Source organism: Exophiala viscosa (genome assembly GCF_022695815.1).
Source record: "Exophiala viscosa unplaced genomic scaffold EDD37scaffold_9, whole genome shotgun sequence".
NCBI lineage: Eukaryota > Fungi > Ascomycota > Eurotiomycetes > Chaetothyriales > Herpotrichiellaceae > Exophiala > Exophiala viscosa.
This window is the reverse complement of record NW_026944361.1, coordinates 504,942-526,303: the sequence shown is the minus strand read 5'-3', so window position 1 is coordinate 526,303 and position 21,362 is coordinate 504,942. Positions and strand designations below refer to the sequence as shown.

The 21,362-nt window shown below is 51.5% G+C and overlaps 12 protein-coding genes across 12 annotated transcripts; 7 read left to right on the top strand and 5 right to left on the bottom strand.

The window, feature by feature from the left end:
• Positions 1 to 212: 212 nt before the first annotated feature.
• EDD37DRAFT_500038 (triose-phosphate transporter family-domain-containing protein) lies at positions 213 to 1,563 on the bottom strand. The gene is made up of 4 exons (XM_062813464.1): positions 1,303 to 1,563; positions 1,072 to 1,247; positions 796 to 1,018; positions 213 to 742 (listed from the first exon to the last, which is right to left on the bottom strand). Exons 1-4 carry the CDS (start codon positions 1,396 to 1,398, stop codon positions 287 to 289), a joined length of 951 nt encoding a protein of 316 aa, XP_062667801.1. The 5' UTR covers positions 1,399 to 1,563; the 3' UTR covers positions 213 to 286.
• A 703-nt stretch (positions 1,564 to 2,266) lies between these two features.
• Positions 2,267 to 3,791, top strand: EDD37DRAFT_499417 (Gtr1/RagA G protein conserved region-domain-containing protein). The gene is made up of 2 exons (XM_062813459.1): positions 2,267 to 2,838; positions 2,890 to 3,791. The coding sequence occupies exons 1-2, from the start codon at positions 2,645 to 2,647 to the stop codon at positions 3,638 to 3,640; spliced, it is 945 nt and encodes a 314-aa protein (XP_062667800.1). The 5' UTR covers positions 2,267 to 2,644; the 3' UTR covers positions 3,641 to 3,791.
• Positions 3,792 to 3,942: 151 nt separating this feature from the next.
• EDD37DRAFT_652269 (uncharacterized protein) lies at positions 3,943 to 4,332 on the top strand (the record flags this gene model as incomplete). Its single annotated transcript, XM_062818439.1, has 1 exon — positions 3,943 to 4,332. The coding sequence occupies one exon, from the start codon at positions 3,943 to 3,945 to the stop codon at positions 4,330 to 4,332; it is 390 nt and encodes a 129-aa protein (XP_062667799.1).
• A 111-nt stretch (positions 4,333 to 4,443) lies between these two features.
• Positions 4,444 to 5,865, bottom strand: EDD37DRAFT_499405 (oxidoreductase domain-containing protein). Its single transcript, XM_062813458.1, has 2 exons — positions 5,029 to 5,865; positions 4,444 to 4,960 (listed from the first exon to the last, which is right to left on the bottom strand). Exons 1-2 carry the CDS (start codon positions 5,683 to 5,685, stop codon positions 4,556 to 4,558), a joined length of 1,062 nt encoding a protein of 353 aa, XP_062667798.1. The 5' UTR covers positions 5,686 to 5,865; the 3' UTR covers positions 4,444 to 4,555.
• Positions 5,866 to 5,908: 43 nt separating this feature from the next.
• On the bottom strand, positions 5,909 to 8,616 carry EDD37DRAFT_500088 (uncharacterized protein). Its single transcript, XM_062813465.1, has one exon. The coding sequence runs from the start codon at positions 8,228 to 8,230 to the stop codon at positions 6,047 to 6,049; it is 2,184 nt and encodes a 727-aa protein (XP_062667797.1). The 5' UTR covers positions 8,231 to 8,616; the 3' UTR covers positions 5,909 to 6,046.
• Positions 8,357 to 9,331, bottom strand: EDD37DRAFT_499464 (uncharacterized protein). Its single transcript, XM_062813460.1, has 4 exons — positions 9,248 to 9,331; positions 9,112 to 9,188; positions 8,672 to 9,060; positions 8,357 to 8,608 (listed from the first exon to the last, which is right to left on the bottom strand). Exons 2-4 carry the CDS (start codon positions 9,143 to 9,145, stop codon positions 8,483 to 8,485), a joined length of 549 nt encoding a protein of 182 aa, XP_062667796.1. The 5' UTR covers positions 9,146 to 9,188; positions 9,248 to 9,331; the 3' UTR covers positions 8,357 to 8,482.
• Positions 9,332 to 9,402: 71 nt separating this feature from the next.
• EDD37DRAFT_499701 (uncharacterized protein) lies at positions 9,403 to 10,641 on the top strand. The gene is made up of 3 exons (XM_062813462.1): positions 9,403 to 9,548; positions 9,600 to 10,165; positions 10,307 to 10,641. Exons 2-3 carry the CDS (start codon positions 9,620 to 9,622, stop codon positions 10,457 to 10,459), a joined length of 699 nt encoding a protein of 232 aa, XP_062667795.1. The 5' UTR covers positions 9,403 to 9,548; positions 9,600 to 9,619; the 3' UTR covers positions 10,460 to 10,641.
• An 884-nt stretch (positions 10,642 to 11,525) lies between these two features.
• On the top strand, positions 11,526 to 12,553 carry EDD37DRAFT_499399 (phosphoglycerate mutase). Its single transcript, XM_062813457.1, has one exon. The coding sequence runs from the start codon at positions 11,688 to 11,690 to the stop codon at positions 12,408 to 12,410; it is 723 nt and encodes a 240-aa protein (XP_062667794.1). The 5' UTR covers positions 11,526 to 11,687; the 3' UTR covers positions 12,411 to 12,553.
• Positions 12,554 to 12,571: 18 nt separating this feature from the next.
• EDD37DRAFT_636581 (uncharacterized protein) lies at positions 12,572 to 13,129 on the top strand. Its single transcript, XM_062816992.1, has one exon. The coding sequence runs from the start codon at positions 12,686 to 12,688 to the stop codon at positions 13,052 to 13,054; it is 369 nt and encodes a 122-aa protein (XP_062667793.1). The 5' UTR covers positions 12,572 to 12,685; the 3' UTR covers positions 13,055 to 13,129.
• Positions 13,130 to 13,531: 402 nt separating this feature from the next.
• On the top strand, positions 13,532 to 14,576 carry EDD37DRAFT_567704 (alkaline phosphatase; the record flags this gene model as incomplete). The annotated part of the gene is made up of 2 exons (XM_062814163.1): positions 13,532 to 13,711; positions 13,782 to 14,576. The coding sequence occupies 2 exons, from the start codon at positions 13,532 to 13,534 to the stop codon at positions 14,574 to 14,576; spliced, it is 975 nt and encodes a 324-aa protein (XP_062667792.1).
• A 210-nt stretch (positions 14,577 to 14,786) lies between these two features.
• Positions 14,787 to 15,982, bottom strand: EDD37DRAFT_567248 (alpha-methylacyl-CoA racemase; the record flags this gene model as incomplete). Its single annotated transcript, XM_062814138.1, has 2 exons — positions 14,787 to 15,871; positions 15,922 to 15,982. 2 exons carry the CDS (start codon positions 15,980 to 15,982, stop codon positions 14,787 to 14,789), a joined length of 1,146 nt encoding a protein of 381 aa, XP_062667791.1.
• A 2,012-nt stretch (positions 15,983 to 17,994) lies between these two features.
• Positions 17,995 to 20,622, top strand: EDD37DRAFT_611405 (uncharacterized protein; the record flags this gene model as incomplete). The annotated part of the gene is made up of 1 exon (XM_062815284.1): positions 17,995 to 20,622. The coding sequence occupies one exon, from the start codon at positions 17,995 to 17,997 to the stop codon at positions 20,620 to 20,622; it is 2,628 nt and encodes an 875-aa protein (XP_062667790.1).
• Positions 20,623 to 21,362: the final 740 nt, after the last annotated feature.

The window sequence follows — 21,362 nt, the reverse complement described above, 5'->3', positions numbered from 1 at the left end:
TCAACTTGATAAAAGATATGTCTCGGCCCCTGGTGTTGTCCCCTTCAGCTGTCAATTTGATTGCCAAGGCTGTCATAGTTTGCAGCGTTGGCTGACAGCCTGGCTGGGCTCCTAGGGGCCACTTACGACCCCTGCAGTACCCTCCCAAAGTGCAATACTCGGTGTTGAGTCTTCGTGACGATCTTCAGGTCCTATTGATGACAGGCACTTCAAAAACGGAGAATAAATATACATTGAATTGAATGGTACTGTGCAATCTTATATCTACAGTTGATCGCCACTGTCATCATTGTGGCAGCTTCATGCTCTTCTCACGCTGCGTCTCTTGCTGCTTCTCTGCCAGCTTGATCCAGCTATACCACGCGCTACCACCCACTGCAATGGCCATTCCTAGACCATTCAGGAATCCCACCTCAGTATGGAATGTGGCGATGGCCAGAAGAATCGTCATCACCTGCTTCACATTCGCGCAGACGGTCAGCGTGAGTGCTCCAGCGACCTTGTTCGTGTGGAATGATGAGACGTTTTGGGCAAAAGCCAGCATGCCGTTGACAGCGAGCAACAACCCGAGGCTCTGCCACAGCATGCTGACTCCCGTGTACTGCTGAGTCACTCCTGTGACCTCACCAGCCAAGCCCGCACAAATGAGAGACTGGACAGCCGCAAGTGGGCACATGCGCAATAGAATGTCTAGTGGGTGTAGCTTCAGTGTGCCGGTCATGAGTCGGTTCGTAGCAACAGTCTGTTCAGATGTGTCAGCTCGACTTTCATCCGGAGGTTCATGTGTCTACCAACCTTGACAGCTGCAAGCAAAACACCCAGGACGGTCAGGCAGAAGCCCATGAGGGTGAAGTAGTAGTCACCAAATGTGGCAGCAGCAATTCCAACCGTCATAACGACCAATGAGAGATAAATGGGCGTGGTGAAACTTTGTGAGTACATCACTCGATAAATGAGGACTGCAAAGATTGGTGTGGTCGACCTGACGACCTGGTGGAAAGGCAGCGAGACGAGTGAGCTGGCTGGACGTTAGCAATGTTGACAGCAGAATCCACATCCATCCACACGTACAGGGACACATTTGAAATGGCGATGTTGATGGTGAACAAGCTTGAAAAGGCTATGAGCACCAGATTCTCATGCCTGGTCAACTTGGCAGGCTCGAAGTAGCCTCTCATCAAGAGGATGAGACAGCCAAGAGAAGTGAAGACGGCGTGCATGCTGGTGACAAGCCATGGATATGGAAACTGGAGCAGCTGGTCAGTCTCCATGTGTTGCCCTCCATTCACATGTTCGACTCACAGCGTTCAGCACGAACTTGTTGCATGTGCTCAAGGACAAGTTGATGGCGAAGTATAGGCCCAGGTTGACCAGTAGGTTGGTGTTTGACGACGACATTGTTTTTCGCTGGCGCTTGCCTATGCCTTTCCGTACACAAAGATTCCAATGCAGAAGTCGAGTAAAGCTATCACATAGCTCATGGTCAAGGAATCGCCTTCCTTTTGTTGGCCGTTGAACAGGCGCCGTGGTAGTGTGCACGGCCGCCTGTCGATACCCAATTTCAGGGGCTGCTTTTAACTGACAGCCATGTCATTTAGGGGCATGTCTGCCAAGCTTTAAGCCTAAACTCGAATAATTTGGGTCAAGCCGTTTAGAGACTGAAGAAAGCAAATGTCGTTAAACGCCCACATATAGTCAACTGTCAAGAAGCTCGATATGGTAGAGAGGTATGCTCGGACCACAGAGACACGTAAGCAGTCAACCCAGATCAAGCGTCAGTTGGAATGTGCTCCCATGTGCATGTCAATCAGCTATCGGAAAGGAGGCGGAACTCTTCCAGGAACGAGCTTTGTGGAGAGATGTGAGCTTGCCACGGTGAGATGTTAGAAACTTGACCTATCTTTTGCAGTATCATAGCAATTCGAGTTGCACTGGCTTCTCCGCCAGTATTCACGTTGCCTCGTGTCTTCGCGGTCCATATGGCTGGGAATCGAGTGGGAATTGAGGAATCAAAACTGGGCACGTATCCTTGCCTATAGGTGCCGGTTAAGCGGTACGGTACATCCCTTGAAGTGCGTCGTGGTCTTGTGCTTGCACCCCTTCAGACGGAGCGGCTCAAGATGCGCGCTGACACTCGGAGCGAAGCGAGGTCGCGCGACTTGAGAGCCAGGTTCAATGCTTAGCAACGCCTAAGATGTTGACGTCCCGCTGACGTGCTGGCCGACAGATCCGGTTTCTGGGATAATGGAATTTCAACTGAACCACTGGTCGCGCATGCTCCGAACTCCTTTTTCGCGTCTGAGCCTAGAATAAGCACCTGATCTTGTTGGCAGTTCGCGGCATCTTGAATGACGGATGTGGCTACAAGAGATACCCAAGTGTTGCTCGGCCTTTCTCCCTGCGTTCCGAATAGGAGGAGGTAGTTTGCAACCCTCACCAAGCTTCGAAATGATAGGACTGCTGGTAGCAACCTTGTGGGGCCCTGATTATATGATGCGCCGGAGCCAAACCCGCTACGGAGAAACATTTGAATCAGTGCGCAATAGATTCCCCAGCTTTTGGAATTTGAGCATCGACGACCCCGCCTGAGATCTTACTGAATACCTATAACCAGGGTACCTCGCGTCTGTAAAGGCTCGACAAGATGGACTCCCGCAAGAGGAAGAAGAAGGTCCTCTTGATGGGCAAAAGTGGCTCTGGCAAATCGTCTATGAGATCCATCATCTTCAGCAACTACGTCGCAAAGGATGTTAGGCGACTCGGCGCAACTATCGATGTCGAGCATAGCCATGCTAAATTCATGGGCAACTTGACCCTTAATCTCTGGGATTGTGGAGGGTAAGCATAGCTTCTCCCTCGACTCTATCTTCACACTAACGTTTCATCCAGTCAAGATGCCTTTATGGACTCCTACCTCAACGCTCAGCGCGAGAATGTCTTCTCCGACGCTGCAGTGCTCATCTACGTATTCGACATCGAGTCTCGAGCCGTCGACCAGGATCTCGAGACCTACAGCCAAGTCATAAAAGCTTTGAAAGAGTTCAGCCCAAGCGCCCATGTCTTCTGCTTGATACACAAAATGGATCTGGTTCAGAACGAGCACCGCGAAAGAATATATGAAGAAAGATGCCGCTTAATCACCGCTCGATCCGAAGGACTTAGCTTGGAGACTTTCGCCAGCAGTATCTGGGATCAGACATTGTACAAAGCCTGGGCCGGGATAGTGCACAAGATGATTCCAAATCTGGTGGTGATTGAAAGGTTTCTGCAAGCTTTCGCAAAACAGTTACAAGCGGAAGAGATTGTCTTGTTTGAGCGGTCGACGTTCCTGACCGTCACGAACGTTGTGACTGCCTATGGTGAGGACAACCCAAACCACGACCGGCACGAGCGTATTTCGAATATTATGAAGAGCTATAAACATACTGTCGCCAGGAACACGAGGACGACTTCTGCGAGTGCGGGCTTCCTGCTATTCAAGGTTCAGACACCACGATTCAACTGCTTTCTCGCACGGTTCACCGAAAACACGTATATCTTTGTGGTCATTCCACCTGGAGAAGCTGCTTTTAACTGTGCAGTATTGAACACCATGATGGCGAGAGATGTGTTCAGCAAGAAAACTGGCGTCGAAGGTTGAACACGATATATACACTCGATATCAGATTTGAGTCACTTCCGGAGCAAAGAGGGTGACCGCGTTTGTCCCCGCGGAAGACTTGGGCCCGAATGCCGTGGTAGATGTTATGGTTGGTTGGATGGTGGCCGACCAGAAAAAAAATGCCTGGGTCCTCACTGCGACAAAATGGTTCGGGGGTCTTTAAAAGGCCTTCCCTCCCATGGCTGATCACCACCAAGACACATCATAATAACACATCATCATAATCAACGATTACGAGCTTACTGAGCACACCGGCCCATCTGGACTCTCCATCATACAAAATGGCACATATCTTGGGCAGCATATGGAGACCTCGATTCAAATACTACCTCCTCGGCTGGTCAGGAGCGTTTATCGGCTGTCAGATTGTGGGCAGCATATGGGGACCTCAAACTAAATACTATTTCCTCGGCTGGTCGGGGGCGGTCATCAGCTCTCAGATTACGTTGTATTACGAACGCAAACGTTTCCAACAAACGTGGACCGAAGTAAGCAAACGTCAGGACGACATCGAAGCTCTTCAGACCGAGAGGCACGCCGCTACTATCAGAAGACTCACGGCCGAAAGATACTCCGCAAACATTAGGGAACTCGAAGAGCTTGCAAAGCAGAGAGACAGGCTATGGACTTGGATGTGGGCCGTTTCGAGACGCCGCACACAGAATGACTGAACCAAGGAAGGCACCCTTCACGAGCATCGGCGGCAGGCGGTCAGAAGCATATCGGAAGAACGCACATGGTTGTAGAAAGAAGTATCTGATTGTGAAGGAAGTACTGCTTGTGTGAGAAGAGCACTTGAGATCCACTCGAGTAACATAAACAGCATCCAGCGTCAAGCTCAAGCGTCAACATGCTTGAAAACAAGTCTTCATCGACTTTTCGCGCTTCAGTTCCTCAGGCACCGACTTCAGCGACAATCTTCCCACCCTCAACACTGACATTCTTGATTCCCTCCGCCTCAGCAAGCCGCTTCGCCTCCAGGGCATTGAAATTTCGCATCATAGCATTTCTGGTGAACTCCTCACCCGTGACGAGCGGGTATTTCTTGTGCGGTCCCTGGATCAAGGTATCGCGACAAGGCTGGTTGAAGAACGCGATACTGTATCGCTCCCCATAGTAATCATCCGGTTCAGAGGGTGCTTTGACGCGATGGAACGTCGACTTGAAGCGGTCGTCGGACCAGGACATCAACAGATCGCCGATATTGCAGATGATAGCGTTTGAATCTGGGTCGGGCTCGACTTTGGTCCATGTGTCGCCGTGGCCGAAGGATGTAGAGACTTCGCGGCCCGGGCAGATCTATTACAGAAAAACAAATTAGTTATGCACCACAAATAAGTACGCTGTTGGCAGGTGTGGGTACTTACCTCTAACCCTGACTGTCCTGCCTTTTGGAACAAAAGCGTGAGCAGATCCCAATCTGTATGTGCACCAGCGCGATGCCAGACCTGACCGTTTGTGTTGGCCGGTGTCTCGAAGTAATGTAGGAGTCTCGCCACAGTCTGACTCTCCGGTCTCTTGACGTCGTGAGCCTTGATGAAATAATCGTCGGGAAAGCCCAAGCCTCTCGCGAGACAGGCCATCAATTTCTCGGAAACGTCCTGGACTTTCCACATGAACTTTAGACTTGAGTCCTTGAAGCCTGGAAGTTCCGAGTCCTCGAGCCACCTGCCATCCATGTTCTTGCCGAACTGCATCTGGTAGGACTCCTTCCTGTCGGCGGCGCCAGTAGAAGGTCGAACTTGAGAGTTCTTTTCCCACCCAGCATTGTGAGCGGATGAGAAGGGTACATGTGCTTTGACGTCGTCTGGCAGCGAGAAAAAGCGGGCTGATTGTGCGAAGATGTCGTCTACTTCTTGCCGTGAGATACCATGGTCGACGATGCAGAAGAAGCCAACGTTCTCGGCTGCCTCGACTAGTTGTGCGGTGATTTTGTCGGCGCGACTGTCAAAGTCCGCTAGCGAAATGGTCGGAATGGCGCGCTTGCTGTATTTTGTCTTCTCGACTGGCATGGCTGAGGGCATGGCTGTGGTGTTATTGTGTTGCGGAATTGTCCGTTTGTAGTTCTTGATAGGAATCAGAGTGATAGGGGGGCTTCTAGTGTTTTGCCTGTTGTTGTTAGACTATGAAACTGATGTCGAGAGTACTGACTTGCAAAAGGCAAGGACTGCTTCTTTTTATATTCGTCTTGGTCAGAGTCCAGAACAGTTCCATGCACTGATATCGACGTCTTGTCGTCTTTGAGCGTACATAGTACAACCTGATAAGGCTGTCGGCCGCACCCCGCGCCGTTATCGTCCAATCACAACGCTGAGATTGTCGTACGGTCGTTATTAGCCGCCGCATCTCCATGCGACAGCCTCATATTCATGTTCACACAATTCCTCATATGTCAAAGTTCAGTAAATCTTCGAATAAAAAATTGTTGCTGATGCCTGTGTGAGGCGGAAATAGCTGCTCAAATGTTTCGTACCCAAGATCTGAAGTGAACACGGGATCTTGCGGTGCTGGCGTACGCACAGGCGTACGTGCTTCAGGTTCGAACAAGTCCATGGATGATTCAATGCCTCTGTTCGCATTTCGCAAAGAGTGGGTGAACGAGTCATTTCCAACAAAATTCTCCACGAACTTCGGTACATTGAATTTCTGCTTCTTAGGCTGTGAAAGGTCGTTCATGGCATCATGTGTCCGCTTCCGATAGTTCTCCAAGGTCTGATCTGCGGTAAGACGAGCTTGTTCAGCAAGCAATGAGGATAGCAATCGGATACCTCTGAGCGCAATCATGCTGTGTTCGAACTTGCCCAGCATGCTGATGGTATTATCGACCAACCTGCGATGTTCCTCGTACTCTGCTTCATTGGACTTGCGATGAAAGATGTCCAAAGCAAGAGTGATTCCCGCAGCAACCATGAAGGCTTGGTCGATCCACAACATTGGTCCTTCTTCGTCATATACCTGCCTAGCCTCCTTCAGTATCGTCTTCGCGGCCGCCATGCAGGTGCGCCTGGTGAAATCGAATGCTTGTTCGGTAAAGCTACGGCCAAGGAAAGCTCGATGAATCATGATAATCTTGTGAGCGAAGCATATAGTCAAGCTCCGTCTCGCCCATGGGACGAACGCTGGCCAGTCCGGTGATATTGGCTCCCTCATGGAGAAAAATCGAGGTAGGCCGTCGCTAGCCAACGTTCTCATCTTATCGTCGTAGTGGAGGACTTGCTCGTATTTTGTATACAAGGTGTTGGATGAGATGATGGCGTCGTGGATTTGAGGCATGACGCTGGCAATGTCGACGAGGACGTTTGGGAAACTGACAATGGCCGGGAAGTCCTCCGGTAAAGGTTGCATCGTGGCATCATCAACGTGTGAAGGTCTGGGCGAACTGAAGTGGGACTTCTGGATCGAATACATCTCGGAGAAGGGTATGGAGAACCAATCTTGAATGCATAGTTGAGCCCACACTCGCCTGCCTGTCTCGCGCTTAACGGCTTTGTCTCGTTGAGCCGCGGTCAGCATAAGCGAGCCAGATGTTTCCTCTTCAGGGCCGAGACGCTGAAGACCCAAACCTTGGGCTATTTTCAAGGCCGCTCCTAATAGTGTACTTTGGGTATTGCTGAATCCCAGGACATGCGCCGACATGGTCAAGACCGCGATCGCTTGTACCGAGTATACGTGATGGCGCCACATATAGTCGGCAAGATTGAGGCAGGTGACAGTGGCCTTGTACCACTGTCGTGTAAGCTTGGCCCTTTCGTGTTTCTTGAAACCCCACGACGAAGCTAATTGGTCACTAGCGCAAGTCGTGCTGGCGGCCATGATTGAGAACAGGAAAGCAGCCCATCTCAAGTCCATATCCCTGATCTGCAGCCCACCAGGTGCCTTATAAACCTCGTTCAGCTCGTCGAAAAAGGTCGGTCCATGAAAGCAACCGTGGTACCACAGAATCGAGTTGACGTGATACTCAACAAGCTGGTAAATCTGGCGGCGACTAGGAAGCAACAACTGTAGAAAAGATATCTGAGCTGCGCCTGTGCCCCCAAAGCCGCTCGAGGCGTCCCAATCCGGTCCACTGTCCTTCGGTACCAAGGCAGGACCGCTGTTATGAGGCTCTTTCAGCAGTTCAAGAGCTTTGAGATCATAATCTGAGAGCTTCGATCGACCCCAGGTCAGGAACTCTAGGGTGGTCGCGGCGTTGTCAATATCTGTGACCGGTCCATTGGTGGGGGCGGGTCCCAAGTTACTGGGAAGAGATGGATGTTGCGTTTGAGGGCTGGTCCGCGATTGTGCTGATGCCGGAGTCCTCATGGAAGGGTGTAGTGAGGGTTCCGACACATTGTGAATGGTTGCAGCAGGGGATGTATCGGTGATGGTAGGACTAGCGATAGAACCTGACCGCTCCCCTGATGTTCGTGGATAGATACGATGGACCTTGGGGTCGTAACCACCTTCGGGCCATATCCGGGTACATTTGTCTGCATCCCCTCGTTTCACGCAACGACTACAGGGAACGTTGCGATCACATTTCTGCCGGCGCATAGAGCACTCGGTACATGTTTGGCGCTCCTTGGGCATGGTTGATGACTTGTCCCAGGGGACCTCGTACTACCTCTGGATACGCCCCCCGTCGTCCGAAGCCGTGTACGCAGAGATTTGATGAGGTTGTACGAAGGTGGAGGCGGGGGGATTACGAAGAAAAAGATGTCATTCAAGTTGTCCACTCACTCAAAATGGCTTGGCAATCACCTGACATGCCCATGATTACTAAGCCTGGCCTTGGTGACTCTCATAGCATCTATTGCGCGGCCTCTCCTCTCACCCCATCATCTATTCCTTCAGATGCGCCGTGTCAGTAGGCTGCAGAACCTCACCTGTCGTCTCATTCTTGGGAGGCTCAGCCGGCACCAAGGTAAACAACATACGACAGTTCTCCTTGCTGACATTCATCCATGCCTGTTCGCACGCAAATTAGCTATCTGTTTCGAACATAATACTGGCTCAACGGTCGATGCATACGTGATTCGTTGCCCTCTGCACGCACACATCGCCTTCGTTCATGATAGTCTCGTCACCATTGTCCAGGACCAACTTAATTGACCCCTTCAGGACAACTCCAAAGTCCAAACTGTGTGTAAGATGCATGAAATTCACATCGTCCGGCGCATCGCTTACGGCTGGGAAGTCGACGATCCGGCAGAAGACGCCGGACCGGTCCACTAAGCCGATCTTTTTGCCATGGTAGTCGACAAAAGGTGTCTGCGCTTTGGCGGGGATCCCATCGGTTTTGGCGATGTTGGTAAACCCTGGAATCACGCCGGTAGGAGGATTTCCCTCTGGATCGAGCGGGTTGGCTGGGGTCAGGACCTGATCGTCGATGATGGTGGACTTGCCATTGGCATCGATACCTACATTTGAATCAGTACCTCAATCATATCTGGTGCCGATGGTGGAAGGACCTGTTACTACTCGTCTAGTGGTTGGCATAGACATAGTGAAAGTAGTTCGTGTATACCTCGGTACTGTGGTGAGATGGCTGTTTGATCAGGACCTTAGATGTCCGAAGAAAGGACTATGCTCTTAAATACTGCTTACCTCTGGCTCCTCCTAAGAGAATATATATCATAGACACGGGTTATATTCCGTTAACCTCAAGAGCATGGTAGCATTGGCTGACTACAAGCCATCACGCCCAGAGGTCAGCACAGTATACTCATGATCAGGCATGCAATATTACCGGTAAGCACCGACCCCGCTATTATTATTTTACAGTTTGTGAACGAGGTGCTAGTTCCGCATGGGCCGTAACATCATTCATATAAGCGGCGTACAGCCAACGACTATAGAGGCCAAGAGCAACAGGACCACAACACTGAGTCAGGGATACGAGGCTGAGGTAATATGATTTTAAATGTTCATACATCGCTTTTGATACTGATCCGAGCAGTAGACACCAGCTAATAAGAAATGCAATCAACGTGCTATGCCATTCGTCTGATCGGCCCAACTTCCATGTGTCATTCTTCACGGAGAAACCTGCCCTCCCTCGAGTATTGTACAATTTGTGATCTCTTCAAAGTGTCCACAGCTTACAGCAAGGCTGCAAGACCCAAAAGAGCAGCACCAGCAACACCAGTCAATCCAGTTGGCAAAGCAGCAGCGGCATTCGTGGCGCCAGCAGAGGATGCGGCAGATGAGGCTCCAGATGCAGCACTAGATGCCTTACTGGCTGCGGCGGATGTGGCAGAGGAGATGACGGATCCAGCCTTGGAAGTGGCAGAGCCAATTGTGCTTGTAGCAGAGCTGAGAGCACCTGCAGCCTCGCTGGTGATGCTACCCAGGATCGATTTTTCGGCCGAGGTCAATGAAGCGAGGGAAGAAGCAGCACCGCTGCTGCCGGCGAGGGCTGCAGAGCTGAGGCTCGAAAGGGTGGCAGAGAAGGCGGACTCGGCGGAGCTGAAGCTTTGTGCGATGGAGCTTTCGGCGGCAGCACCAGATGCGGCTGCAGACTCAGCAGATTGAGATGCGGCGGAGGTGATCGAGGCAATTGAGCTGGATGCGGAAGAAGCGGCGTCAGAGGCAGAGCTGGCAGCAGAGCTTGCGGAAGAGGCAGCACTTCCGGTGAGAGCAGAAGTAGCAGAGTTGAGGATTGAGGAGGCGAAGGAACTGCCAGATGCCTCGGCTGAGCTAGCATCCTGCGCCAAAGCCGGGACGGCGGCGAGGAGGGAGAAGAGGAGGACGTTGGTGAGCTGCATGTTGGCTGTCTTTTGGAAGGAGACTGAGTATCAGGAAGGAGGTTTTAGTTGAAAAGGTGGGTTGCTGTCTTGTAGAGGCGAAGTGTGTGGCTGTTGGAGTGATGTGAGACGAGGTAGATGCGAGGGATGGGGGACGATGCAATATATGTCTCGATTGGCGAGAGCGACGAAAGATCTGGAATTCAGGTTTGACTACTCGGTAAGGAAGCGGCAAATCGGAAGTGACTTCAAGTTGTTGCTGCAGTTGCAAACGAGTTCGTGTGTCACGGTCTTAACTATGAGGTCACTGTGACTTGGAAGCCATAAACAAACCCGAGCGAGGCTGTTCCCGGTTGGTCAAACAATAATTTGGCAGCCTTGTTTTTCAGTCAAATTGGACGCGCCTAAGACAACAACAAGCAGATTTCAATAAAGAATGAGCGCGTTTCAGGGATCCCGAAGGCTGACAGCGCCTTGCAGGGGACTTGCACTTGGTGATCGGGATCAAGGGTTGTCAGAATCATCCTTTTTCTTGAAGAATGCCGTCATAGATGGGCGCCTCAGCCTGATTCAATCTCAAGCTACACTCTTCTTGGAGATTTGGCCTCCACTATCTCCATATCCTCAGCCACTGTCACCGCGATTTACTTCTGCATCAAGACCACCGTCTCCATCCCCAGATGATTCTCCTTCGCCGACGATCATCTCGTATCGACGTCGCTAAGTAGCGATTTGTCCACTCCTTCGTCAATCCGGACACTTCCGGCGGCGCATCTTTCCTTTTTGCTCATCTCCTGAGTTCTGACAGCGGCTAGGCGTGCAGAAAACATTGTTGCACAGCCTGTACGGCCCGCCGAGCGATAGAATGGAGGCAACTACTCCATCGATGGCTACTGGCACAGACGATGTAGTATTGTGGCTGAATGAGCGACGGTGCACATTGACCTTGGACCTGGTGAAGGCTAATGCACAACTCATACCCCTTCAAACATTACCTCTCACTCGGTAGTCGCGAGGGGCCGACCCGGGCACTCTAGGGCACCTCGGGATGCAGTAATATACTGCAGAGACTCCGAAAAGGGTTTGTGCATGATGAAAAGGCCGTGCCGTTGTTCTTCTGGCTGGCCGGCATTCAAACTCCATGCCCAACGACCTAGACCAGCCACGGCGATATCCGTGGGGGAGATATGCGGGGTACTATTTCCGAGGTAGCTTATTCTGTAGGTACAAGTTCCAATGTCATAGCAGCAGCAAGGAAATGGTCTTTCCCGTCTCTTTTACTTACAAAATCGTGATTTCCCATGGCCGGTACCAGCCAGCCCAGTAGTGGGCAGTTGCATTTCCTCTTCATCCGACATGGCGAGACCCAGGACAATATCGAGAAAATTTTGCAAGGCTGGCACGATACGAATTTGACCGAGAAGGGACAACGAGAGGCCCAATTCTTAGCCGACAAATTGCAAACGCAACATATTGACGCCGTCTACCACTCACCTTTGACACGGATCAAGCAGACTATCGAACCATTCCTGTCAGGGCGTGGCGACGTCCAACGTTATGCAGATCCCGATCTCAGAGGACAGGGACTCGGTGACCTTGAAGGAGGCTCATACGATCTGGTGGACATGAGCAACCCGAGATCTGCGGATGGTCAGCCCGGCGTGGAATTGTTTGATGATTACGTGCGAAGGACCAAGCGAGCCTTTGCTCGCATCGTGGGAGCAGAAGCACCTCAAACTGGGCAAAAGGATCGCACAGTCGTGATCGCGACACATGGGGTTAGTATCACATCACTGTTGAAGTGCCTGGAAAAGACTCCATCATGTGATGGGTTCAATCCCAAGTTCGCTGTTCGAGGTCCGAATGCCTATGAAGTTAGATGGACGGACTCAGACGATGTCGCCCGGATGGTCGTTTCAGAACCTGCAAAACTGCCTATCAAAGACGGCGTACTGGATTGGTCCAGCATTCCAGGGCAACCCTTTTTGATCGAGACATGGGGTAAGAAGGAGAAGGCTTTATAGACATTCATTTCCTGCAATAGCAATAGACGATATGCTTGATGAAAGGAGGTGCATTTCCGTACCTGGTAAAGACTATTGCAAGTGATGTCATTTGCATTGATATACTTATTCCGTACGACGAGTGCCTTCTTCGGCCCTTTTCCCTTCCTTGAACGATGTTTGCACAAACACCCAGGCCTGATCATCGAAATCGCTTCCTATGAGACTCTTAATCCCGTTCGTGAGAGACTGCATTATGCCACGACCGAGAAAGCGAGTCAAGGTCGCGGCGACCAATGCCGAACCAGCCGAATCAATCAATCAATCCTACTCCCATTGAGGAGCATATAAACAATGTCAGTGCAGTCAATGAAGTTCAAGCAGACGCTGTGAGTAATGCCAGTAGTGCACCGATCTTTGACGATATTGAAGCTGTTGACCCGGCACTTTTTGATGAGGAAGAGGCTCCAGATGACTTAATTAGTCGCACAGCTGGACCAGGAGCCAAAAGTAAGGCAGTCCACAGCATGAGCAGTGGAGGCTTCAATGCACTTAAATTGTACGATGGCCAAATATACTCTGGCATGGCGATCGGTGGCTCTCACACCTGGAACTACGATCAAGAAGATGGCGGAGAGAAGAGGAAGAGGGATGGCGACAGATGAGCAAGACGTGCACGATATGGTAGTCTCCGATGCCGCATCCAGAGGTGATGATATATCTGCAGGCCAAGACACAACAGCCTTCATCACGCAACATTGTAGCCGCATGTAGCATGAACTGCGAACATTAGTATCATCGGTATGCAGGCCTGAGATTAGGCAAATCATATAATAACCCTCGTAGAAAAGACAAGCTCCTTGACACGTGGTTGGCATTGACAGAAGTCATTGGATAGAGACTCTTTTATATGCAGGTACGCAGCAGATATAACTGGGTGAAGAAAATCAACGTGCTCTTGGTATTCCAAGGATAGCTCGCTGTATGGAACGATGGATATCCCGATACTCCATCAATGCATGATCACCTCACCGCGACCAGGGTAGTATTCGAATAATATCAAACAAGGTATAAGTCATGATGTCTCCAGCACCTTTTCCCTTCTGTCCCCTTCGACAATTAACACCACTGCATCATCCACCATGAAATCTTCGTACTTTGCTCTAGCACTGCCATTGGCGCTTGTCGCCGCCGCACCGTTGCCCGCTTCGGCTACAGCGGAAGGATTGGACCTTCCGGCAGCCTTACAAAACATCCTAGCCAACACGCAAAACAGCGACGGATACACCTACCCTACCGACCTCACCAGAGGAATCATTCCCGTAAGTGCCCGACTTTACCATCATCCTCCAGCCTTACTGGTCCGAATCATTCATGCTGACAATATCAAAGAAAGCAATCCACTCCCACAACGACTACTGGCGCGACATCCCCTTCTACACGGCATTGAGCGTAGGCGCCGTCTCCGTCGAAGCCGACGTCTGGCTCGTCAACAACACATTATACATAGGCCACGAGCAATCCGCACTAACAACAACCCGCACCTTCGACGGCCTGTACATCCAGCCCATCCTCGACACCCTGCAGCGTGAGAACCCAACCACAGCATTCACAAGCGGCAGCACCACCAAGAACGGCGTCTACGACACCAACTCGGGCCAAACACTCTACCTTTTCGTCGACGTCAAGACCGACGGCGAATCGACGTGGCCGGCCGTCGTGTCCGCACTCCAACCACTCCGCAGTGCAGGGTACTTGACGACGTGGAATGGCACCGCTGTCACAGCAGGCCCCGTCACGGTCGTCGGCACGGGGAACACGCCGCTCGACCAGATCCAACCACTACAAAATAGAGACTACTTTTTCGATGCGAATCTCGCGCTGTTGAGCAGCACGCAAGCTAATATCACGAGCAGTGTGAGTCCAATCGCGTCTACCCAATTCAGTAAGTACTTCGGGACCATCAACGGGACGACATTCAACGACACCCAACTTGCGACGCTGTATGAGCAGCTCTCCGTGGCGAAAGCGAAAGGTATTGCGGGGCGGTACTGGGATACTCCTGCCTGGCCTATCTCCACGAGGAACGGTGTATGGACCACGCTTGTCGAGGCTGGTGTTGGGTTGTTGAATGCCGATGATTTGCCTGAGGCGGCTGGATATGGTGGGATCAATGGATTTTGGTGAGCCTGATAGACCTTGTTTCGCTAATGATGTGAGCTGTGGCTCTTGCGCAAAAGTATCTTATTTCTTGGAAGCAAGCGAAAGACTCAGGTTGGGCGAAGAATCTGCCTTTACCATCCCTTAGGCCTTATATCTATGAAAAGCATTAACCAGACTTGTTCAGCGACAATGTTAATGTGCTTTCATTGTGATTGTGGTCGTCGGGCGTATAGTCTACAGTTTGCTCTTCTCTTTCTTTATAAAAGCTCCCTGAGAGCTAACATCGTAATCCCGTCCCTTGCTCCAGCCTGCCCATTCCTTCAAAGCCGCTTCGCCGCCTTCACCAGGTCTCAATGCTATACCCTGCCAAGGCGACTCAACCTCTCTGGCCGGCGACTTTGTCAAGCCCACGAGAGGCCGGTGATCATAACCAGCACTTTCCATTTCCTGATGTTCCAGCACCGGCGCGCAGCATGCATCCGTCCCGTCAAAGATTGTCTCCCACTCTTTCCGTGTCTTTGACCGGAACCTCTCCCGGAACACCTCGCGCATGTACGGCCAGGCGCGTTTATCCTCTCGGTCCAGCCCGCCTGGCACAACTTCGTCTGGCTTCAGGCCGAGGCCCTTGAGCAGTACCGCGTAAAATTGCGGCTCTAATGCTCCCACTGACATGTACTTCCCGTCGTCTTTACACTCGTAGCAACCGTAATAAGGTGCTCCGCCGTCGAGCGTATTCGTTCCTCGCTCTTCACTCCACATGGGCATCTTGGTCAGAAGCCGCGGGAACATGCCCAGGTAGCTGACACCATCAACCATGTTGGCTTGGACAACCTGCCCTTTACCACTGGACGAGCGATGAATCAGGGCTAGAAGGACGCCTGTGAATGCAGCATGGCCACCGCCAGCAAAATCTGCGAGAATATTGCCTGGATGGAGAGGCGGTTGCTTGCGCGCACCGAGCATGGAGAGTACACCGGAGACGGCGAGGTAGTTAATATCGTGGCCGGCCATCTTGGAGTATTTTCCATCTCTTCGAAAGCCTGTCAGTCGCACGACGATCAACTTCGGGTTCTTCTTGAGTAAGACAGTCTGCGGGTCAAGGCCGAGTTTTTCGAGGACGCCGGGGCGGAAGGGATCGATGAGGACATCGGTGTTGGGGATCAGGGAAAGAAGGATGGCGAGAGACTGAGGGTTCTTCAGGTCGAGCGCAATGGAAGACTTGTGGGAGGTAAGAAGGTCGGCAGTAGGTTGAGTGCCGGGGCGGTCGACGCGGAGGACGTTGGCTCCCCAATTGGCAAGCAGGAGACCACAAAAAGGACCTGTCAATGTTCGATGGCTGTAAAGCATGGGGCAGCAAGTGAGTACGTACCTGGTGCCAGACCGGCGAGTTCAAGGACGCGTAGCCCAGATAGTGGGTGTTGGGAGGTCATCGTTTCGGTGTTTGAGGTTGTCGAAATGTCACCAACGTGAATGTGCAACGGGAGTAGACACCTGCCCGGTGTCGAATAGATGTTGATCACATAATTTCAAAGCCGTCTTTCCAATACTGGCGATCAAGTACTGCTAGATTGACTTCGCCGCACAAGCGCGGCATCAGCGACGACCAGCCCGAGGAGGGCCGAGGTTTAACAAAACGTGGAGAAACCAACCAGTTCTCATTCCGGCCGGATATCGTTATCCAGCCCGGGTGTATATGTACACTACATCCTGTACTTTCCTTCAAGTATCATATGTATTGTGATATTCTTGACGCTCTGTAACAGTTCCGTGTTCAGCTCTTGGACGTCCATACTCTGGGAGACTGACACAGGCCGAGCTGGCTGTCGGACTGAATGTCACGATACGAACGAACCAAATGAGGACACAGTCGACAAGGGCAAGCTGAATGCACGCGAGCTTAGCGAAGTTGACTTACCGTGTCAGCCAAAGAACTTCGCATCGGGCCATAGCGACTTGTGTAGGTCTTGTAGTCGCATGGTAAGCGATGCGATTGAGAACATTGCGTGATGAAAGGAATATCCGAAGCCCTTACTCAGCATGCACATCAGACCACGATTACAAGTATGTTTGCACCAAGGAATACTACTGGAGTGACATGTCCAGGTACAAAAGATCCGTCCTATCCAGGGACCATCATGAGTGATCACCCAGTGGATATGCCTGGTGATGTGCTCCGTCAAACGACGTCACGGAACGACATGAAATGTTGAAATCAGAATTTCTGCATACCTGATATTCGCATATGCATCATTGAGCATCCAGCAAACAAGACAAGTTTGACAGGTCTCTTGATAAGTCGACAGATGGCTGAGCATCAAAAAGGAGAAAGAGGATAATAATGCTTTCATATGCCAGCCTCGAGGAGGACAGCTACGGCCGTGGCTTAAAATGTTGGAATTCTTATCAATCTGAGGGGTTTCATCTTTCCACCGCTGCCATATCTATCCGTCCCAATCCACCAATCGGCGAACCACGGACTACGCCATTTGGATCATAGTCTTTTTCGGCCATTTTTCAAACTTTTCCCCTAAATCGTCAGCCTTTCATCTTCAGCACGGTTCTCCTTTCCCAATATTTATAGCACTATGGAGCACTATCAAGCAACTAACACATTACTGCATCGCATCGGTCTGCTCGGATCCAGTAACACCGAATTGTCCAAGTCGCTCTCGCTCTCGCACGCTCCGATCAGGACGCGGCCTACACGTCCTCACTGCAGCATTCCAAACACAATCCATCCTCTCAGGCTCTCAGTCAGCATGCACGCCACCTCCCTGTGCCTCCCAACGGAAAAAAATCTGCTGCTGCTGTCGCAATCCTGATGGCGTTGGATGGAACCACTCCATCATATGTCAGCCTTATCTCCTCGAGTCGCCCTCTATCCGCTGGTAGGTTCAAGATCGCGCCAAAACCGTGACTCCTCCCTCGATCCTTTTGTTATCAATGCTGGTTCCACAGTGTTCTGTCCACAAGCACATGCGAAATCCTCATGTCTTGAGAGCCTCTGAATCTAGAATTTTTTATCTCATGTGGGAACATCTATCATGAGAATTATGGTACTCGCCTCCACCACGTGCAGTTCTTGCCAATATGTGTCGTTATCGACGCATGGACATTTTCTATGAGCTCATCCCAGCATTTCCACACCGAACTTCACCCTTTTGATCTCCTGGAATTTAGTACCTGAATTCGATCTTTTCTCCTACCCAAAAGCATTTTCTGTTTACTTGCCTCGCTCCCCGTGGGTCCGCTCGTTTGAGCCCCGTACTCTTGACCTCGGTCGACTTCAGCGGCCTCTCTGGCGCGTTGTATTGAGACTCGACAGCGGTCCCTGGTTGATTTCTGGGCGATGTCGAGTTGATATACGATTTGGCCTGTTCAGACACTCAATAACACACTCAGCACACTCGAACGATCACTTGTTCAACGGCATCTGCCCGCCATGGCTGACGGCGTTCCTCATGTTCAAGTGGAATCCGAAAGTAGCAGCAACAGTGCCAGCGGTATTCCGAGCAGGAACCACAGCTTCCGTGGGGCGAAGGGTGGGCCAAAATCGTCTCGAAAAGTCAACTTCAACACGGGTGATCAACAAGGAGAAGAGACTTTGAGAGCTACAGTGCAAGGAAGCAGTCGCTGGGGAAATATACCTGAGATTCGCATCCCAGAAGCCGATGTCGCCGACAATACTATCACACCACCCGATTATCTTGGGAGAGCCAATGCTGCCGCTGCCGAGGCTCAGAGCCGTGCTAGCAAGCTGGCAAACAGATTGAGCAACTCTCATGCAGGACTCAGGGTGAACTCGGGCACCAATACGCCTAATATACTAGCAAACCAATCAGGATATGCCTCACCAGATACTTCGCCACCAACCAGGCCGTTGCGCGACTGGCTTGTCAATGTTGACGATATCCCTCTTACCACATTAGATAAGGATAAAAGACCATATACTATTCACGATGAAACGACCGATGATGACGAGTCCGACATTGAAAGACCGAAGGAGCGACTCAAACGACAGGATGATGAAAACAAAGAAGAAGCGAGACGTCTACTGAGGACGCTGACTAGCGGTCGTGGTATGTCGAATTGGCAAGAGCCGTCAAGATCAGGAACGCAGACTCCAGCCATTGATAAACAGCTTCACGACGTGGAGTACGTCCCTCCCCCCGATGACTATCGGCCTGGTATTTTCGGCGCCATTCTCTCTTCGAAACTATCAGCGCTACAAAATGAAGGCATCACCCGTCCGATGTACTTAGACGACACGCCGCCTCAGGCTGGTGCTAAGAACGGAGCCAAAGACACTCGACAATATGGACACTCGCGGTCCAACTCCGAGCAGCATGACCAGTCCTATCCGTCGACTGGAGCGACAACACCCTCGGGTAGACTGACGCCTTCGGGGAGAATGACGCCGTCGAAAAGGCCTAAATGGTACGATAACAATCCGTCAACGGGGTCACTGGCGACGTTGGTCGCGCACGCATCAGCTGCTGGTACAGCGACTCCCGGACTGAGCGGACATCTTTCCCACAAACCACAACGACCTCATCTGCCACGGTCCAAGTCTTCCAGCAGCATGATCGCCACTGCGGTGGATATGATCAAACATCCTACCAATCATTTCCACCACAAATCAGAGCAGATCCGAAGACAAGAGGAAGAAAGAGTGATCCAAGACGTGGCCGAAATCATCGCCTGTAGGAAATACCTCAAGAAGCTGGCGAGGTGTCTCATGGCAGTAGGTGCTCCTTCACACCGGCTGGAAGAATATATGAAGACGTCGGCACGATCACTCAGCATCGACGGGGACTTCTTGTACCTGCCTGGATCCATCCTGGTCTCGCTCAACGACAAATTCACAATGAGCACCGAAGTAACACTTGTGCGAGAGACAGGAGGTGTCGATCTGGGGAAGTTCAAGGACGTCTTCTCCGTGTACAAATGCGTTATCCACGGGAAGCTGGACGCCCACGAAGGCCTGGCCGAGCTGGAAACGATCATGAGCAGCCCCAAGCGGATCAACACCTACTGGCAGATCTTCGCGTACGGCATCGCCGCAGTGGCAGTCGGCCCTTTTGCATTTTCCGCGCGACCAGTCGACTTCCCGCCCAGTTTCGTCCTCGGCTGCATTTTGGGGTTTCTTCAACTTGTCGTCGTGACCAAGTCGTCGCAGTTCTCGCACGTGTTCGAAGTACTCGCCACCGTCATCATCTCTTTTGCAGCCCGAGGTCTGGGCTCGATATACCACAATGGCTCACCGGTCTTCTGCTTTGCGGCCATCGCACAGAGCAGTATCGCCCTGATATTGCCCGGGTACACGGTCCTCTGTGCGGCGTTGGAACTGCAAAGTAAAAGTCTCGTTGCGGGGTCGGTACGCATGGTCTACGCCATCATTTACTCGCTGTTCTTGGGGTTTGGTATCTTGATTGGCACGGTCATAATGGGGGTTATCTACCCGGGAGCCCAATCCAGCGTAACCTGCGAGATGCCCTGGTGGTGGGACAGCGCAATCAGCTGGCGGCTGATATACGTCAAGTTCATATGGGTGCCCATCTTTGCGGTGTGCCTGGCCGTCATCAACCAGGCGAAATGGGCGCAGGTGCCTGTCATGACGCTCATCTCGTTCTGCGGGTATCAAGCCAACTTTTGGATCTCGCAAAAACTCGCCAACAACATCCAGGTGGCCAACGCGATTGGCGCATTTGTCATTGGGTGCATGGCGAATCTGTACAGTCGGTTCTTTCATGGGTTGGCCGCCGCGGCGATGCTGCCCGCCATCTTCGTCCAGGTGCCCAGCGGGTTGGCTGCTAGTGGGAGTCTCGTTGCGGGCATCACGAGCGCGAACCAGATCACGGGTAACACGACGGGCGTGAGTGTCATTAGCAATGGCACTTCTGGATTCGAGAGCGCTTCCGAGTCCTCGTCGGACGTGTATTCGGGGACCATATTCTACGTTGGATACGGCATGGTGCAGATTGCCATTGGGATTAGCGTGGGCTTGTATTTGAGCGCTCTGGTCGTGTATCCCATTGGGAAGAGGAGGAGTGGATTGTTCAGTTTTTGAGCGGCGATAGCGCATGAACGAGTTTGGATGGTTTATGATCTGTATACTATGTAAGGAGCGAAGACGATACCTACTGTAATCATGATATTTATTCCTTTTGGAGCCTCGTGATTTGTGGCGTTGTAACAAGACCTTTTGAAGCCTTGCAGTTCTCCGGGAAGAAGTACCAGTGACATGTCGTTGGAGGGCATATCCATGGTATCGGTGCCGGCAAGGTTGGTACAGTACAAATTGACAACTGTCACATGTGTAGGTGCCCATGGTCTCAGATAGAAATGTCATTGAGAGACATCGGTGAGACCGCACACATCATGCGCGCGCGGTACGGAAGGTTCCGCACGCATGTCTCAGACACCGGGTAGGAAGCAAGTCATCACTGCATTGCCACTATACGATGATAAATAGGGTTCCAGCTCCTATCACCAGGTAACTTACAGGTAGCTTGAATACGTACGCGTACTTTCGCTCAAGTCTTCTCGATGTGATGTCACGAAAGCTGTGAGCATTATTCTTGCGAGCCTTGCGAGCCTTTGGCTCTGCTCTGCTTGCCGTAGCGTACACGTGAACTGCAAGTATAGACTATTCTCTCCTAGCACGGGTATGGGCCGAGCTAGCCTCAGATCAGTGACCATACGGATTATAGAACATGAGAGTGCGATGAGGTTATGCTGGTCAAAGTGGAACGATATAGACCGTATTCAGCGTGATCAGCTGCTATAGGCATCACAAAAGTCCTGGAA

Excerpts from the sequence above, each read along its gene's own strand:
- EDD37DRAFT_500038 (XM_062813464.1), bottom strand. The coding sequence starts at position 1,398 with ATGTCGTCGTCAAACACCAACCTACTGGTCAACCTGGGCCTATACTTC. Across the intron at positions 1,248-1,302 it reads ACAAGTTCGTGCTGAACGCT|TTTCCATATCCATGGCTTGT; the intron begins GTGAGTCGAACA and ends CAGCTGCTCCAG. Across the intron at positions 743-795 it reads TTTTGCTTGCAGCTGTCAAG|ACTGTTGCTACGAACCGACT; the intron begins GTTGGTAGACAC and ends ACATCTGAACAG.
- EDD37DRAFT_499417 (XM_062813459.1), top strand. The coding sequence starts at position 2,645 with ATGGACTCCCGCAAGAGGAAGAAGAAGGTCCTCTTGATGGGCAAAAGT. Across the intron at positions 2,839-2,889 it reads AATCTCTGGGATTGTGGAGG|TCAAGATGCCTTTATGGACT; the intron begins GTAAGCATAGCT and ends CGTTTCATCCAG.
- EDD37DRAFT_499405 (XM_062813458.1), bottom strand. The coding sequence starts at position 5,685 with ATGCCCTCAGCCATGCCAGTCGAGAAGACAAAATACAGCAAGCGCGCC. Across the intron at positions 4,961-5,028 it reads CAGGACAGTCAGGGTTAGAG|ATCTGCCCGGGCCGCGAAGT; the intron begins GTAAGTACCCAC and ends TTTCTGTAATAG.
- EDD37DRAFT_500088 (XM_062813465.1), bottom strand. The coding sequence starts at position 8,230 with ATGCCCAAGGAGCGCCAAACATGTACCGAGTGCTCTATGCGCCGGCAG.
- EDD37DRAFT_499464 (XM_062813460.1), bottom strand. The coding sequence starts at position 9,145 with ATGTCTATGCCAACCACTAGACGAGTAGTAACAG. Across the intron at positions 9,061-9,111 it reads CACTAGACGAGTAGTAACAG|GTATCGATGCCAATGGCAAG; the intron begins GTCCTTCCACCA and ends ATTCAAATGTAG. Across the intron at positions 8,609-8,671 it reads TGCAGAGGGCAACGAATCAC|GCATGGATGAATGTCAGCAA; the intron begins GTATGCATCGAC and ends GCGTGCGAACAG.
- EDD37DRAFT_499701 (XM_062813462.1), top strand. The coding sequence starts at position 9,620 with ATGCAATCAACGTGCTATGCCATTCGTCTGATCGGCCCAACTTCCATG. Across the intron at positions 10,166-10,306 it reads CAGATGCGGCTGCAGACTCA|GAGGCGAAGGAACTGCCAGA; the intron begins GCAGATTGAGAT and ends TTGAGGATTGAG.
- EDD37DRAFT_499399 (XM_062813457.1), top strand. The coding sequence starts at position 11,688 with ATGGCCGGTACCAGCCAGCCCAGTAGTGGGCAGTTGCATTTCCTCTTC.
- EDD37DRAFT_636581 (XM_062816992.1), top strand. The coding sequence starts at position 12,686 with ATGCCGAACCAGCCGAATCAATCAATCAATCCTACTCCCATTGAGGAG.